General features: G+C 38.9%; 1 protein-coding gene across 14 annotated transcripts in view; it reads right to left on the bottom strand.

The window, feature by feature from the left end:
* Positions 1 to 13,098, bottom strand: part of CADPS2 (calcium dependent secretion activator 2) — a 299,343-nt gene that overhangs the window by 162,553 nt on the left and 123,692 nt on the right. For all 14 annotated transcript variants that reach the window (XM_085218604.1, XM_085218528.1, XM_085218565.1 and 11 more), the window contains exon 6: positions 10,646 to 10,767. In XM_085218604.1, coding sequence (XP_085074730.1) covers positions 10,646 to 10,767 — 122 coding nt within the window. The remainder of the gene's footprint in view (positions 1 to 10,645; positions 10,768 to 13,098) is intronic.

Genomic DNA, 13,098 nt, shown 5'->3' with positions numbered 1-13,098 from the left:
TTTTTTCTCCTCTGTGAGTATTTGTGGGATCCACCTCGCATATACTTTGCAATATTCCAACACTGCCACCAGTGTTTCCAATGCACTGAAGCTGATATTCCGCTTCATACCCAGTTCCCTGGTTATAATCTGTCAATTTGTGCGGATGAACTGACCAAGATGATCTTCATGTCATGCTATACAGCTGTACATGGCCATCCAGAACACAACTTGTCGTTCTTGTTGCGTTCACAACTGCTGCAACACACCACCCACCATTTCACTGTGCTCATATCCACTGTTTGGTCTCCATTAACACTCAACAAGCATTGATGAATGACAGTGGGTGTCATTTTTTCCACATGGAGGAATTCAATGACACACCTTTACTTTTTAGGCACTTCCATATCAGACACCATCTGCTGCCATCTGCCACATGGCAACAACACGTAATGGAATACTGATGGGAAGGTTCCATCTTTACTGCCATACAACGAACATCTGCCTTTGACATCGTAGGCCAACATCACAAATTAAGAGGCACTACTTTCAGAGCAGCCCTCATAAAAGCGACATTGAAAACATTTTCTTCATTGAAAAAATGGAAACACTACACTCTAACACTATTTACAGAACGCTATTATGGCAGGTATTTTCAAACAAGCATAAAACTATGAGTAAATTATTACGCAGTATTGCTTTTCCATCTCACTTTCAGTGCAGGCAACCAAGACAAGTCAGGATGGAGATTTTTAAGGGTGTGCAACAAGACTGACACATTTCTGGGTGCTGGGAACCACCAGTGTATATTTGTGTGAAGAATTTATGAGAGGCACTAACTCCTGTCTCCCACTGAGTTTCAAATCCAGCTAGGGACTGGTGACAGATATAAAAGCAAAACATGCCCATTTATGATCTCAAAGTTTCTATACATATATTTAGTTACGTCTTGAAACAGAATGAAATGGATCCGTCACAACGCTGTTACAAGTTGCAAGGCCTATTTTTTAATGTTCTTCAGTATTTGTGTGACACTTTAAAGCTTCCAAACGCTGTATAAATGTCGATGCACTGTCAGCAATTTGATGAAGCAGATAGATATTGTCATCTCAGTCTAAGGATGTGGGAAAGCAAATCACAAAATAGACTGACTTATCTGAGCCTGCACAGACTATCAGGGAACACCCAGAAATCAAATCAGAAAATTTCAGTATTCCATCTGGCATTCCACCACTTCTCTTTTATTCTGAAGCTTCTTTTTTCCTTTCTGACACCTACTGTTCTCATCAGCTGTCCACATTATTCTGCCTCTGTTTCTGAGCTACTCCTACTCTCAATCTGCTGGCAATGCTTTCAAGCAGGCACATTAACCTGGAGAATCACACTTTATATGCTAAGTAGTTATTCCAAAATTTTAAGATCTATAAATTTTCTTTCTTCATCTGTAACAGTTTACTCCCCACTCCGCAACCTGACTGCTCACCGTTAACCCTGCTCAAGCAATAGGCACCAATGGTGCTAGCAATGGCTGCACCCTGCTCAGGCTGGACTCTGGGGAGACAACACCACAAAAACCAGGGGTTAATTGAGCATGCTCCAAACAAAATATGGTTGATGAGTAGGTAGAACTTCGAGGAGTCTAAAAAGCAAGGGAATCTGCTCTGAGCGTCAGGATTCAAGAGGAGAGTCTTCTTGACAATTTTGTGTGACCTCGTCCTCTACACAGTAAGTAACTGAGTATACCTGGCCACTGAACCTTGTTAAACTACTGATTTACTAACCATTGAGCCTTGCTAATTAGTCTTATACCAATAAAACATACTGCTGCTTCTCTCTTGTGAGTGAAGTGCATCATTCATCTGTGACAACATCTGCTCAGCAGACTTTTCTGTATTCTTCAAGTACTGGGGCGCTCGACATCCTTATGCTCGAGAACCCATGCACATACTAACACAGTGACAGGAAAGAAGAGCCTGCTCACACTAAAATGAAAAACTGTCACAAAAATTTGAGATATACAAAGTATTCTTAAACTGAATAGGGATTGAAAGTAAAATCTTCAAGGTTTCTTTTTTCAATATCCTCTTCCTTTCTCTTCACCCAAAACAACAAAACTGAATAAAAAATATCAAATCTGTTCCAGTTTGAACACTGCATCTGGTCAAATGCTTATAAATTATTTCCATCAATATAAGCAAATTTTTGAAAAGTCACTTCAGACAAAGACAGAAGAATGGCATATTTTGCAAATGTAAAATGGGACATTTTAATAACATCAAAGCTTACAGATATCCTAAGGAACTTTTCTTCCACACAATTACCCAGAACAATTTTCAGTAATTCAGTTTTCCAGAGATGAATAGAATTTGAGGTAAAATGGGAGGCAATGTGTTCCTCCCCTGCCTTTTTTGACAGACATCCATCCTGCCATGTGATGTGTTGCAGGCAGACATAAGTTGTCTTTGACCTCACTCTAACCCAGCCAAAGACCATGCAGATATGTTAGTTTGATGCTTGGACTGATCCAATGCATTTTTCTTCTAAGCAGCATTTGGCTTTGGCTCAACACCACACTATTCATGGCTAAACGCCTTCCAGTTAGAAGCTGGATCACACATCCATAGATGCTTTAGTGCAGTGTTAGAGAAAAGCTTATGCCTGCCTGCAAAATATTAATCGCATTTGCTGTGGATCAGGTGGGAGTGAGACTGGAAACAAACACATTACGTTCATTAAGCAGTGAAAATACTGCCTTTCTTCAAGCCTTAATTGTTAGACTGAAGGTGATAACAGCAGGACATGCAGCTTCAAGCCCCAAGGTTTCCAAAATGCACTGAAAAAACAGAACATAAAACTGATCTCAGCCTTGCAAGGCATTTATTACGTTGTAAAAGGATAGAGTCATCCCCAAACAGCCATTGTATCAGAGTAGTGATGTTATGCTTGAGCGAAGGTTGATAGTCTGCCAAAACCCTGGGTTTGTTAGATTTTCACAATTTTTCTCAAAAAAAAAAAAAAAAAAAAAAAAAAGTCCAAAAGCACTCAAACCCTTAGATTTTAGGGAATATGAGAAAGAGTTTGGGATGAAGAATTTGGGAGATGAAGTAATTTGCCAATTATTTTAAAAAAAGGAAAGGACAAAACACTTATTATGGTATCAAGAAAGAGCTATTTCACAGAATAGCTCAGCAGTGTCACTAGATGAAGGAAGTTAATATCACTATGTACAGAGAACCCACTGGGAAGAAGCGCTGGAAAGCCCCTTTCCCATTGACTTCTGCTTGGCTGCAGCAGGATGCAGTGCACCAAACCACAGTTTTCAAGAGCGCAAACATCATACAAGAGGAGAAATCCTGGTCACTTTCAGTCAGTTATTAACATGTTCAGCACACAGAAGCACAATAGCAACCAGGATTTAGCCAGAACAATCAAAAGACTGAAGAGAAGAAGATAAAATATATATGCCCTAGAGGCAGAAGGATTATGTTTATTGATAACTGTCCAAATAGAGTAGAAGTTTCAGCCAACTTTAATTACCTCCTCTCATCCCAGTTTATTCCATACCACACTTGTACCAGATCCGTGAATATTCCTTTCTAACAACAGTGCTTTTCTCACGTCCCTTTGTTAAACAAGATTACAAGATAATATTTTGGAGGTTAATCACAGAATCACAGCAACATTTAGGCTGGAAGGAACCTCTGGAGGTCACCTAGTTCAAGATCAGCACAAAGCCAGTCAGATCAGGTTGCTCAAGTTACTATCCAGTTGAGTTTCATATATCTTTTAAGGCTAGAAGCCTGGAGAAAATTCGTATTTCTCTGTAAGAGAGGGGAATACCTGCTAGACAATATAAAATAGTAATCAATACTAGAATGTAGCATACACAATTACTTACTTTAGAAATCCCACCTTTTCTTTTTCTTGTGGATATCATACTGATCTTTATATGTGAGCTGATGAGGTATTTCCTTTTTTTAAAGGAGCAAGAAATTGATCAGGCAACAAGAACAGCTGAATAAAACTGTTATGTAAATTTTCAGCTGAATCCGTATCCCTCCTGTGAAAAACTTCCATCATTAATCCAGAGCACAGGCTGGGATAAACGCGTATTTTCCTCTCACATTTTTTCCTTTGCAGAACCGAGAAAGCATCAGCTAATTTTCTACTGGCAATTTTGTTTCTCCTTGCAGCTGGACACTGGACAGGCATATACAATACTTGCTTGCAGCACCCAATTTTTTACAAGGTAATTTTTTCCATCTTATTTTGAGAATTGCTCCAATCATGACAATGAAAGAAGAAAGACTTCCTGACATATGCCAAGACGAAAGATGGAATTTATCCTTCAAAGATAAGGAGAATCAGTATGTAATTTACTCCTATCTGGCTTATGAAAGCAGATGAACCTTGTTTCCTGCAAGATCTTTACCCCTTTCACTTCCCTAAGATTCCAAAATACGTAGTGAAAGATGATGCCCAACTTAACCAAACGCATACTACATTATCCATGTTAACATAATTAGAAATCATGTCTCTTATGTGTTAGTCTTTGAAATAATTTTAGTAGGAATACACGGAGGTTCTCTTATATACAGCCTCATTTTTGTAAATGACACATAAATTGCTGTATTACAGCAATACATAAATTTATGTATTAAAGAAGAGAAGTTTGGATGCCAAATATGCTGAATAATTCCACTTTATAATCCTCTGTAAAATCAGCTTGGGATTTCACTGCTATTATCTGCAATTAAAATAAAAAACTTACAGCACTGATAGTCAAAAGAACAGGTGGAATCCATCAAATAAAAGACACTGTTTAAGAAGCTAAATTCTAAAGATTATTTATCCTCAAGAGGTGTAATGGAAAGCATGTGAGCAACAAGCTGAGTACGGTTAAATGAGGCGTGATGGAACCACAATCTCACTATCCCTCTGTAAAAGTCCCATGTGCAAAGATACTCATTTTAACAAAAAAAATCACCTAGAAAAAAATATTCACATCCTTAGAAGAAATGGTTGGTTTGCCAAGAAGAGAACGTTATGATTACAGTCTATCTGATGAGCAAGTGGTTGTGTTTCTGTCCCTCATTTCTTCTTGTATTCAGTCTCCAGTTTTATACTCAAGACTCAAAGCAATACAAGGCAGAGACAACTGTTTCACCCTTCTTTTCCTCCAGTGCAAAAGCAAAAAGATGGATTACTGCAAACAATATACAGAATGCTTACTGAACGCTTAACAGTATAATTAAAGTATTGCTGATCAAAATTAATCTTATTTATGCAGACAAATTAGACACAGATGAATAGTAGATGAAAAAATGCATGCCTCCCCTTTTTCCTTAGGTACTGCATTATATGTGTCATGCAACCACGTTGTGATGGTCGTAGACAGGATCACCTCTTTGTTTCCCTCAACCAAAAATAAAAATTATAAAGTAGCAGTGACTATGATGCAAGAATAAAACCATCTGATGTTTGGAAGGTGACTTTTAAATCTTATAAATGTCTGTCCTTTTCCCCTTCAGGAACTTCATAAAATCATAGAATGGTTTGGGTTAGAAATGACCTTCAAGATCACCTAGTTCCAACCCCCTGCTATAAGGCAGGGACACCTCCCTCTAGACCAGGTTGCTCAAAGCCCCATCCAGACTGGCCTTGAATGCTTCCAGGGAGGGGGCATCCACAACCTCACTGGGCAACCTGTTCCAGTGTCTCATCACTCTCACAGTAAACAATTTTTTCCTGATATCTGAGCTAAATCTACTCTCTTCCAATTTAAAACCGTTTCCCCCATGCTGCTGCTACATGCCCTTACAACAAGTCCCTCCCCAGCTTTCCTGTAGGCCCCTCCAGGTACTGGAAGGCCACTGTAAGGTTCCCCCAGACCTTTCTCTTCTCCGTGCTGAAGAGCCCCAAAATTCAGCCTATCCCCATAGGGACATCTTAGGTCAACTCATGAAAATATCACCAACAAAATATATTAAAAAGATTCATGTCTTTTTAGAGTGATCATGTCATTTCAGGAAGTTCTAAGTCTTGGAAATTAAGCTTTTATTTTTCCTTTTAAAAATAAAATAAAATAACAACACCCTTCTATAAAATCTTACTAAATAATCTTTGATTATGTGTCTGCAAGTATTGTCACACTTCAAATACTTTATGGAATTAATGTTGGTACAATATTGCATAAAAAGAAAGTGAGCAGCATTTATTTTACTCCTGCAGTCTTGACTGAGGTTCCCTGCCTCCTCTGGTCAGATACTTAATCACACATTCTTCACATATTTCTAATATAACAGCCATTTTTACAAGGTTATACAGTCAGAAATGATCAACTCATTTGTCTTATTTACATAATGCTTGTTGCATCAAAATTTTCTCATCATCTCAGACAGGATCTTTTCCTTCTTCATAAACATCTGACAACAGATTAACAACTGTAGCAATAAAAACAACATATTCCCAACTTTTATTTTTAGGCATGATTGTCCATATCCAGAAGATAACATTTTCAAGAAATGACCTTATTTAATATTCAGAATGAATAAAATCAATGATAAGAAAACATGCGGACACCAGACTCCACACGACTGAAAACAGCCACATCAGTAATATTTGAAAAATGAAATTAGTGCTGGATTTTACAAGACACCTCCTGTGTAGCCACTGCAACAAAATGATGCAAAGAGTCCTGGAGCTGAAGGGGGTCCTCTGAAGGCTCTGCTACTGATGTCTGCCAGAAAAGGTCACAGGCTTTGCTGGAGGGATTTTCAGCGGGGCTAAAAGGCTAGAAACAGTTGGAAGGAATGCAGAATATTTCACAGGAATTGGAAGCTGTGTAACTGATCTGTTTGTATAACTGTCCAAGACTTACGCTCAGTCAAATTATATTATTTTATAGCATTTGCATCTGAGAACGATCATTAACTGCCCAGTAGCATACACAGAAGCAGCTCCATTCAGCTTGCTAAAGAAGAAAACACTTGTATGGAGCACTTCAATGCAAACTTAAAAAAAAAAATAAATCAGAGACAGAAATCAGGCAGGGGTTAAAAGCTCTATGAAAGCAGAAAAAAAATTCTTAATGATAAACTGAGTTTTTATTCTCTGGGACTCTACTTGGGCATTTTCACTTGAGTAACAAATATTTTTTTCTAATTTCCTTCTTACTCTCATAGAAACATCCAAGGATTCAGAAGGATAATTAAATACATATCTAAAAAGCCATGAAGTGAAATATTCAGCATTTTGGAAGTAAATAAATCCTGAAATCAGGCTCAACTTGAATCATGCTTCTATTAATCTGCACACTAAGGTCACTTGGTTTGCACTCCATTTTGAACCATTCATTTGAGTTCCCAGTCTTCTGCTTTTCACTGAGAACTAGCATTGCGCTTTGTACACTGATGCTTCACAGATGAAAAAAAAGAGATATAAAGACTGCTTTCACTGCTTCTCTTCACAAATTTATCTACCAGCATTAATGCAACTCCAGAAAATGCCTGAGACAAGTGCATGATTTGGAGCTCTTGCCAGCAGTCTCCCTAGGCTAGTGAAAAATTCATTTTCCATCACTGTTTAATTCTACTCATCGTAGAGGAGCTTTGCTACCATTATCTAGCTGCTTTTACATTCTATATAAAATATGAAGTTATGTTCTCATTTATCTGGGATTAGTCAGTGTAAATGTGTTACTGTTAGTGATTTGAAGAGCCACAATGAAATTCAGCTCTTCTCGATTCTCGGCTTCTTCTCACAATGAATTTTGTGTTTTCTCCTTCAGCCTCACTGATTATTTTCCTTTATATCTGAATGGTGGTACTGGAAATTACCCCCAGTAAGCAGTCAGTCCCAGCAGCAGGCGAAGTGAGCATGCCTTGGGGCAGCAGACAGCTTGGTTTTCCTGTATGAGGAGGACGGGCTATCTGTTCATGGGCTTCTACTTATGCAGCTTTCCCTACTGCTGCCAAAGGGCTGAGGGGAAAAGCAAGTAGCAGCAGTGCCACAACTAACATCAACAGAAGCAGAATGTCACTTTTGTTTCCACCTCTTCCAGCACCTTCACTTTGCAGAACATCTAACCCTTCATCCATCCCTTCCTATCCTTCAGCAGATACCTATCAAGAAATTGTCCTGAGTGTGGGGAGATAAAAGTAGGCAGACAACTGCTTGAGATGAAGAGTGTGTTGGACATAGTGGGAAGAAATGTCTTAGAAGGACTGGAAACAAGCTGCAATAGGAGAAAGAAGAAACACCTTACAGTCCTCCAAAAACGGAGGGCCCCTCCCTACCTATATTAATACTTTCAGGCTCTCTCTCACCTGTAAAATTTCCTGATAAAATCTCTGCCAAGCCTTTTAGTTCCCTTTGCCACCAACCAAAAGAGCAATACAGCTACTGCCAAGGTAGCCTGATTTGGCTGTAACAGAAAGATGAAACCATGGAATAAAAGACCTCCAATTCCATAGGCAGCTTCTTCCATCTTTTTTACTGTTTGCCCATAATTTGCTAATTTCGTGCCTAATTCAATATCCTCCTCTGTTGCATCAAACTACATCTCTGTATAAGCTCAAAAACTACATCTGCCTCTATGCTCTTAGGCCTACTGTTTGCCAGTGTCATAATTATGCTTGCTAGCATAATGGAAAACACTATGACTCAGCACGAGAACCAGATATGTGTTAGAGTTCTATCAGCTGCACCCTTTTAAATCACACAGCTTTGTAGGATAGCAGAACAACAGCACCAGTAAATCTCACCCACATTCTTACACTGAACAGTTCAGGGCATCTCACAGTCCTCTACTTCCTAAGGATGCATTTTTTTTTTTTCCATACAAGTCCATATGAAATTTATACACACAGCAACCCTTATATGGAATGGCCTATAACCAGTCTTTCTTCCTATTTCTGTATTGAGCCTGAAATCCTCTAAATCAGTTTACAAACTCAGATCAGGTTCCAACCTTACCACTTTTCATACAAATGCTACAGTTGTTCTCATACTGACTCCATCTACTCCAGAACTTCCTTTTCACAATTTCCACTTTGACTCATTTATTATTAACTTTTAGGGAATGTATCAATATACAGAATATACCTTCTGATTGGCTTTATAATCTTCACCTTTACCTGCAGCCTTTAGTATGTAAGTCAACAAGGAACTGATCATGAACCATCCTTGACATGTTTTGTCTGCTGTATACAGGAACAGATATAGAGAGAAACAACACCTATGAACCGTTTTCTGAAAAGAGAATGGCTTTGCCTAAGATTCATGGATCAGTGTATTTTTGCTGATTTAGGGAAATCTGAAGACCCGTATCAATGACATCAGAGGTTAATGAAGCTTTTAAAAGTAGAAATGGGCAAGTTCAAGACTGGGGATAAAAAGAGGGAAACTTTTAGAAGAAAAGAGAGCCTTCACTGTGACAGAAGGCATGCATAGCTTGGAGGTGTGCACTCCGTGACAAAGCCCTGCAACTCGCACGGGACCAAGAGCCACCAGAAAATTCTCCAACAGGTCATCAGATGAGCAGAGAATGTTGTATTCTTACTCGTGGCCTTGCTTCATGGCATATACCCGTATGTATTTTGTACAATCACTGCTTTTAGATATTCCTCACTTACCACATACAAATGCAAAGCCCAAGCCCTGGAGAAGGAACACACGGCAGAGAGAGAGTCAACAGAATTTTACATATTACCTCATCTCCTTGAGTTCTGCAAAGCTCATCTGAATATGCTACTATAGCAGGCTGCTGGCTTATTTGTCAGGGATATTTCCTCTGACTATACAGCTAGGAGAAAGTCTGAATAAGATCTTCTCCCCAAACCCCAGAAGAGGCACATATTCTGTGCTTATAAATTTGCCTGTCAGAAGTCTGTATCTGTGGTGCGAATGGAACAGAAGCTACCATCCCAACTCACTTTAAGATGTTTACTCAGATACTGTAACAACTGCAATTTTTAAATTGATTTTCTCAAGGCACACTATGGTGCCAGTAAAACCCCAGCTCACTGTCTGGAAAGGTATCTACAAAACATTCCAAATGACATTTTAACAGAGAGAAAAGTGTCTGAAGTCAGTCTGTAGGTCAAACAAATCAACAAAAAAACACACCTAATTTTCTTCCTCTATGCCACTCAGCTACAGATGGCACGATGTTTTCCCCTGCAAGTCAGTTTGCTGACTGCCTCCCTCAAAAATTAATTGGAAGAAGTGGATCCTATAATTTAAAACGAAATAGGCTCAGCAGGTGAGTAAGCTTTGTCAAGACTGATTACTGAGTATTGATTTTCCACCAATGGCACAAGTGACACTCCACAAAGCCTCCGCCACGTTAACCTAGAATACATAAGATCACCCTGGGCTAACGTCTTTCAAGAGGTTTGTATTCCCAGACTTTAGTCTCCAACTCCCTCACACATGCATTCAATGTCATTTTCTGGACAGCGTTCACACTTCATATTTACTTCACCATAAATAAATAATATGAATATTAGAATTTTTGAGAAAGAATTTAAGGTTAACAACACAGAATAAACCCAGCACTAGAATAAACCAGTGGTAATTTAAATTGTAAAAACCATACAAGCTATAGGTTCTGCCATGATATGAAGGAAAGAGATGTTGCATGCAGCAAAGCAGAGCAGCTTACTGTGGCCTGGAAGCTTCTGCTTGGTCTGTCTGAAGCTTTTCACCCCCCTCCACTTCCATGGTGCAATAGACAATCCGATTGGGAGCGACTGACTTCAAACCTTGCACTTCCATGATAACAATCTGAAGAAAAGAAAGCAAATAGTTCAACCTTCACACTTCAGAAAGCATTACACAACATGGCTACAGTGGTAGTAAGCTCCACACAGAAAAAAAAAAAAAAAAGCAAAAAAAAAAACCACACACAACCCAGTGTCTGAATTCTTCAGAGACAGAGATGAGTTTTAATGTTGCCTTCTTTTTCCACTTTCAGCAACATACACTATGAAGGGAGATTTTTGCTCCATTTTTACTTGGGCAAAACCTCACTCCTACTATAACTTCAGTGCTAGTAGCTGAATTTGAGAGAAATTTTGCTCCCTTGAGTCTCACCTCTGTTATGGCAGAGAGCATCACTCTCAGCTGCTGTATTTTTTTCCCACTACCCCTTTTCCTTCTCCCAACTCACTACCTGCAGTCAGGTGCAGTGTGCATATGGGTATGCAAGGGGAAGAAGATGAGAGAAAAGCCACCAATACCAGGTGAGAAATTTCCTCACCAGGGAAATCCCATAGTTTTTCAGCTCCTCTGAACTACCCAGAAGAGCCAAATACAGTCTAACTTCAACTGCTCTGTGTCTTTTAAAAACCTTACAGTCTGTCACAGTGTGAAGCTATTGAAATTCTTTCACTTCAGATGTTTCCGAGTCAGAGAAAATCTGTAAAGAAAGTTGCTTGCATTTCCCTGCTTGCTTTAGGAAAGCTGCTTTTCTTTTCAGCCCCATCTGAGCCTACAGAACTGCAAAAAACTGTGTCCATTTAATCAGCAGAGAAGCTGTCCTCAGCTGAACTATATAAAAAAACAAAAACAAAACAAACAAACAACAACAACAACAAAAAACAAACCTACCAAAACAGTGTTAGTTTGATCATCTTAAAGGTGACAAAAGTAATGACTACTTTTGGTCTCAGTAGAGGCAATTGATTTCCTAGGTCAGAAGCAACTACTAAAATGTCTGACTATCAAACCATTTGCAATTTGTCAGTTCACTTCACCTCAATTAAGGTGAGCCAAGGCAGATTTCACTCTTTGCTGTAAAATCCTTTGTGCTTTAAAAGTCCCCAAATCTCAGTAATTGTTAGATATTTGGCAAAAAGACAGTCTGATCATTTAGAACATTTTTACATTACCCATAAATTATCACCACTGCCTATTATGCTTCATAAATAATAACAGCAGTTCAGGGACAATGATGTAATTATCTCTGTTCTTCTCCATCTTTAGTGGTTCAGGAATTCGAACAGTTATAAAAGTGATCAATGATCACTGCCAGACTGCACTAGAGATCCCTCTGGCTACTGCTGCCTCTACGGTCCTTCCACACGTCAAACATTTATCCTTGTTGAATGCAGACTTCACATTTGTTCATTTTTTTATGTTGATCCTAATTTTCCTTAAGTTTAATTGCACAGCACATTTGTCTTTGCTAGCACTTCTGGATTCTAGGAATGGAAGGGAACCCTGCATTTCATTAGGAAGGGACCTGTCATTAGCTGATTAACTAGCTCATTAGCTGATGAACGGCTTTCTAAATTTTGCTTATGTACTCCTTAAACTGTCCAACAGCTGAAGAACACAAGCAATTAAATCTTCTGATATTTTATTTATGATACGAATTTTTGCAGATAAGCTCTTTGATGAAATACCCAACTTGCAGGAATAGTGTCTTTTACCTTTGAGCACAAGTTCCATTCCCACAAGCACGTATAAATGTTGCTTAAATGTTCTCTGTTCTATCTTAACAGTACAGTGCAGGGGCAGATGAACACCTCTCACACTCCTGCTGTCTACTGACATGTAAGGGTGTTTTTGTACTAATGTTCTCACATTATTGATTTCCTCTTCATTTATGTACCTGTGCTGCAGCTCTCAGTGGGGATTTGGCTGGTTACTCTAAGTACTGAAGTACAAAATTCTGCATGTATCCTTTTTTTTTTCCCCCAGAAATAATGTCTTCTGTCTCCAAGGAAATGCAGTCAAGTTTTGTTATTTGCCCATTTTGATTTGCATGAAAGAGAGCAGATCTCCCATGTTACAGCCTAAATGGATATCAGCTCAACTCTTTCCTTGCATCCTTATTACCTGTTAGATTTGCCTTCCCAAGAATAAGCATTTACATGTACTTTGCAGGCAAGAAACTTGACTTATGTGGTTAACAGCTTGCTTAAAACAAAAATTTCCCCTATTGAAAACTGCTATCTGTAGAATGACACTGATTCTTTGCTGCCTTGCCCACAATGAACTGGAGGTCACTAGCACTCGAGAACCTTGGTGTATTGAAGAAACAACCAAAAAAACCTGAAGTTCAGCAAACCCAACAGTCTGCATTTCTGGTGTGCAGCACTGTAAACAAAC

This window comes from Meleagris gallopavo, chromosome 1 (genome assembly GCF_905368555.1).
Source record: "Meleagris gallopavo chromosome 1, MGAL_WU_HG_1.1, whole genome shotgun sequence".
Lineage (NCBI taxonomy): Eukaryota > Metazoa > Chordata > Aves > Galliformes > Phasianidae > Meleagris > Meleagris gallopavo.
Note: the sequence above shows the minus strand (reverse complement) of the source record. Positions and strands in the feature narration are given on the sequence as shown.